Here is a 4,680-nt window from a genome sequence, read left to right as displayed (position 1 = left end):
TAGATTTTGTAGAATGGTTATTTACTACTAAAGTGTAACTTGACAGCAATGGTAGTTATCCGTGTGTCGGAAACGATGGAAATATCACAAAAACAAATGTTGTCTACAATCACTTGCGAATTATGAGAATAAGATGTATAATGACAATATGGTTAAATTTTTTCTGCAACTTTATTCGGTGTGCTTCTATCATTTATCCTACTTGGATATCGTTACAAATTGCATTTACAACACTTTTGTTTATTTATCGGAATGAACAATGCACTTTTCCGAACGTCAAAAGAAGAAGCACTTGAATATGATGCATATGTAGCTTATTGTGATGGCGATTATAAGTGGGTGTATGGACCTTTGCGTTCCTTTCTTGACGAGAGACGAAATTATAAACTTCTTTTGTCAGACAGAGGAGATGGGGATGTACGGCCTGGTCAAAATAGACTTGCCATAAGTAATTCTATTTCAAAATGTAAAAAGATTATCTTAATTATTTCAAATGAGTTTGTGAACAATGAATGGGCGAGCTATGAAGCTACTGTTGGGATTGAGCATTTTATTGGGTTGCAAGCAAAAATAATTGTTATAAGCTTGGAGAGTATTACCAAATCAGAAATACCGCAATGTGTAATGCAAATGGTGTCACTGGACGCCAATGATCACATTCGAAAAACAGACACATTAAATGAAAATAACATTTTCTGGAAATGTTTGGATCTAGCCATGAAGCGTTAATGAAGACAACTTTGTCATTTTGTCAAATTATAAATGATAAATGATTAGATTATGATATCAAACAATTTTCGAATTCATACTTTTTTACTTTATTTATGCTTGGATATCTAAATTAGTGAGCTTTGTTTTAGAAAAAAAAGAAGAGAAAGACATCAATATATTACATTTATCATACTTCAATGGGGAATACTAACCCCTAAGAAAAATAAATTTTGAATATTTGTTTTAAATCGTGTAGAGTTTAAATTTTACATTTATTTGGAAGTGAAATTGTTATTTATCAAAGCCTTCACACGAAGGATAGGGGAAGAACAAAAAATTCAACACATCAATCACTAACATCCAAGTATCCAATGAAAAAGGAAATTAGGAAGTACCAAAATGCAGCACATCAGTCACCAATATTGAAGTACCCAAAGAAAACAAACAAACAAACATCACGTGACTTTCATTGAAAAATATAAAACTATTTTGTAAAATATGTGTTTGATATAAGTTCCTTGTACCGTGACGCATGCAAACCAGGTGTTTTTTTGTTCAATATAAATTAAATATTCTAACAGGATGTGACAACGTTGCATGCCATAGTAAAGTTTATGTGAATTTAAACGATAACGGTTTTCTTTCATTTTAAATACTACTTCCTTATACCTAAATCTATTTCGTATACAATTACCTATTTTAACAGGTGAAATAATTCGAACAAATCGAAATAAAGGTTGGGATGAGTGACACAAATTAAATGCATAAATAAATAAAATTTCTTTTATTTAAAAATGTAACTGCTGTGGGTTCTTATTAGATTCAACCAAACATACTTTACATTACCACCCAAATATCATTTGGATTATTTGAAAAGAAACAATATTTTTAAATAGCCATTACTGTTTTTATACTTATATTTAAAAAGATATTGTATTGTTCTGTTTAAAGGGATGGCAATGTAAATATTTGGCTCTGAGCGTTCCTGATAAAGGTAAATCAAGAAAAGCGCTTCGGAAGCATTAAACGTGTTGTTTTCATTTTTTGTTTTTGTAAAAAGTAAACCATAAAAGGCCGACCCGATTTTCTATATTTTTACTGTAATGTATAATATGTTTATATAGAATTTTTTTTTAAATCAGTTTGCTTTATATTTATACAAGATTGAGTAATTGTAGTTTAAGGAGTATACATCAATGCGACCATTTTCATAAGATATACAATACACATATTTTTTTGTTTTTTTCTGATATAATAACTATCTGTTTAGTAGCATTTTAAGATTTTCTTAATGTTCCGAAATTAAGCTACCCTATACATCAACAGATGGCATTACATTAACACATATTGTATATGTAGGACTCTAAAGTGCGATGGTACTATAAAGTGCGATGGCCACGCTAAAGTGCAATGGTCTACGCTAAAGTACGATGTTGTCTCACGCTTAAGTACGATGGTAAATCACGCTAAAGTGCGATGGACCAATAGGGTAAGGTTCGATGGCTTTGAAAAAAGTTAATGAACATTCAATTCCTTTTTTAAAATCTGGTATTATAAGGTATACCATATTTGATAGGCATAATAATTTAACAGTAGTCTTAAGTGAATGATACATAAAGACTTAAAGACCAACAAAGTTATTATTGCTAAAAAGGTAGTTTATGTGTTACAAATTACGATATTTCTTGTAAATGAAAAACAATTCAGGCGTGTTAAATATTGTGATAACTGGGGATGCTTGCCGTTCACACGTTGTAGTCTATCACTCATGGTAACACCTTCCCTCACTACCGTCCTTTTAAATCACAAATACAAAATCCGTTTATTGTCGGAAAATATAACATTTATTTGATGCATATTTTAAATAAATTATTAGAGAAAGGCGATTTTTGCTGAGCCTCATTTTCTCTTTTTATTGTAGCAACTTCGCATCCATGTTATATTTACATTAGTTTAAGCCGACAATTGATAATTTACGCATGAATACATGTAGCTTTATTTGTTTTGACGACGTTACTTTTCAATAAAATTGACAATATTCTAACGGGGGCCTCAAAGAAAACTGCAGAATTAACAATAATTCAAATGTATCCGTTTGTTTCCAATAAAACCAAGATACAAGATATTAATGTGAAGACTACTTGTATCTTTGGAGCCTAAAGTAAAACGGCCGACTGCAGGATCCAGGCTCTTCTTCCAACTACCAAAATGAATCCCCTTTGTTTCAGCCATCGAAGCACGGTTATGTTTAATGTAATTTAGTTATTGACATCTGGTTTAAAAGTTCTTAATGAATTATTTGTGATTTGTTTTCCGGTGTGTTCATTTTTAGTTTGTATGAACACTGATAACGTCATAATCCGACTAAGTTTCATACACCTATACTTTTACAGATCATTGGACTTTATCGTATGGAAGAATCGCACTATAGCGTATACCATCGCACTTTAGCGTGACCATTGTACTTTAGCGTCCCCATTGCACTTAAGGTAACACGATACCGAATGGCATATCTCCCGATTTCCAAAATTTTCGACACACGTGTTCTTTTAATTGAATTACATCGGAATATCTAATAAAAAATAGGGGTCACCATTTTTGTTTTCTTTGAAATTTCGTAGGAAAACGTCAGTTTTGGTGACAAATTTACATAGGTATATAGGGGAAATGCCTTTTTTTTCGGCCAACTTTTTACAATTTTCCAATGGATGGCTAGGTTCTTATATACGGAGGAAAACAAAAAACTAACATAATATCGAGGATTGTATACTGAATCAATACACGTATAGAAAATCATATGTCACCATCCTTGTTTTTGAGATAAATGGCTACAAAGTTGATCGATACGCCTAAAAATTGACCGAAAACGTGTGACGTTATAGTATACAGAATATAAGGTTATTCCTACTCAGAGATATGGAAAACAAAATATGTGTTGGGATCTGAATGGTATTTATTTTTTTTCATTTCCCCTGTTGGGGTTCGTATATTTCCTAGTAATGCAATATACAATTCTATTGATATAATTTTATTTCGTCCTGCAAATTGAAATTTCATTCACATGAATTAACATTAATCTCGTCTGATATTCACATCAAACGAGCATATACTTAAATCTTGCGTGAACTGGTTGATTCCACATGAATCTTAGGTTAATAGTTCATGCATAAATCCCCTGACTTTTGTACATGTTAAATTCACGTATTATTTAAATAATAACTTTCTTCTAAAATTTAATGAAAATCATGAAAAATACCTTCATATTTTTGTAAAGTTTACGTGAAAATAACATAAAAATGTCACGCGAGTTTCATTCTAATTTTTTAACTCCATCATATAAAACAATTGTGGTGTCATCGCTGCATCCATGCATACATAGAGTACTTCATAGAGTACTTCAAAAATGTGATTTGGTTAACATGCAGTTTTTTAATTGCTTGGTTTGATGGTTGTTTAAAGTTCAGTGGCAAATAGTTCATGCGTGTTCGGGACGATACAAAACAATTTTGAAAACAGTTGTTCATAAAAGACACAATTGATACACCAGTCAAAAAGGTTAAAATTTCTGTTATCATGGTTAGTTGTGTGAAAATTATGAGGGAAAATAATGATCCTGATAAAAATACACATTCAAAAAAAATAAATAAATTACCGAAACAGTCCCTTATCAAATGACGAAATCATAAGCTCAAAAACATAAAAAAAAAATGAAAAACAGCTGCCATAATCTTGACTTGTTACATACATTAGTATAGTGTACTCTGCGTGGTGTAAATGTGTGAGTTGTCTGTTCAGCAAGTCAAACAAACCGTTCAAACTGTATGCAAAATTTCACAAAGTGTAACATTCTGTCATTTGTGAAAAATAATTTACAAAACAAATCTTGAGATCATATATCCATTCTTTATAAAAAGTAAAACAAACTGCAAAATATAAAAGTTCCAGCTTGAAATTCCACATGTTGGAGAT

General features: G+C 31.1%; 1 protein-coding gene across 1 annotated transcript; it reads left to right on the top strand.

Annotated features, from left to right (window-relative positions):
• Positions 1-252: 252 nt before the first annotated feature.
• On the top strand, positions 253-729 carry LOC139501911 (single Ig IL-1-related receptor-like). Its single transcript, XM_071291213.1, has one exon. The coding sequence runs from the start codon at positions 253-255 to the stop codon at positions 727-729; it is 477 nt and encodes a 158-aa protein (XP_071147314.1).
• The last annotated feature ends 3,951 nt before the right edge of the window (positions 730-4,680 follow it).

This window comes from Mytilus edulis, chromosome 13, assembly GCF_963676685.1.
Source record: "Mytilus edulis chromosome 13, xbMytEdul2.2, whole genome shotgun sequence".
NCBI classification, from domain to species: Eukaryota; Metazoa; Mollusca; class Bivalvia; order Mytilida; family Mytilidae; genus Mytilus; species Mytilus edulis.
Note: the sequence above shows the minus strand (reverse complement) of the source record. Positions and strands in the feature narration are given on the sequence as shown.

Bases quoted from the DNA above. Each gene is read 5' to 3' on its own strand.
- LOC139501911 (XM_071291213.1), top strand. From the start codon at position 253: ATGAACAATGCACTTTTCCGAACGTCAAAAGAAGAAGCACTTGAATAT.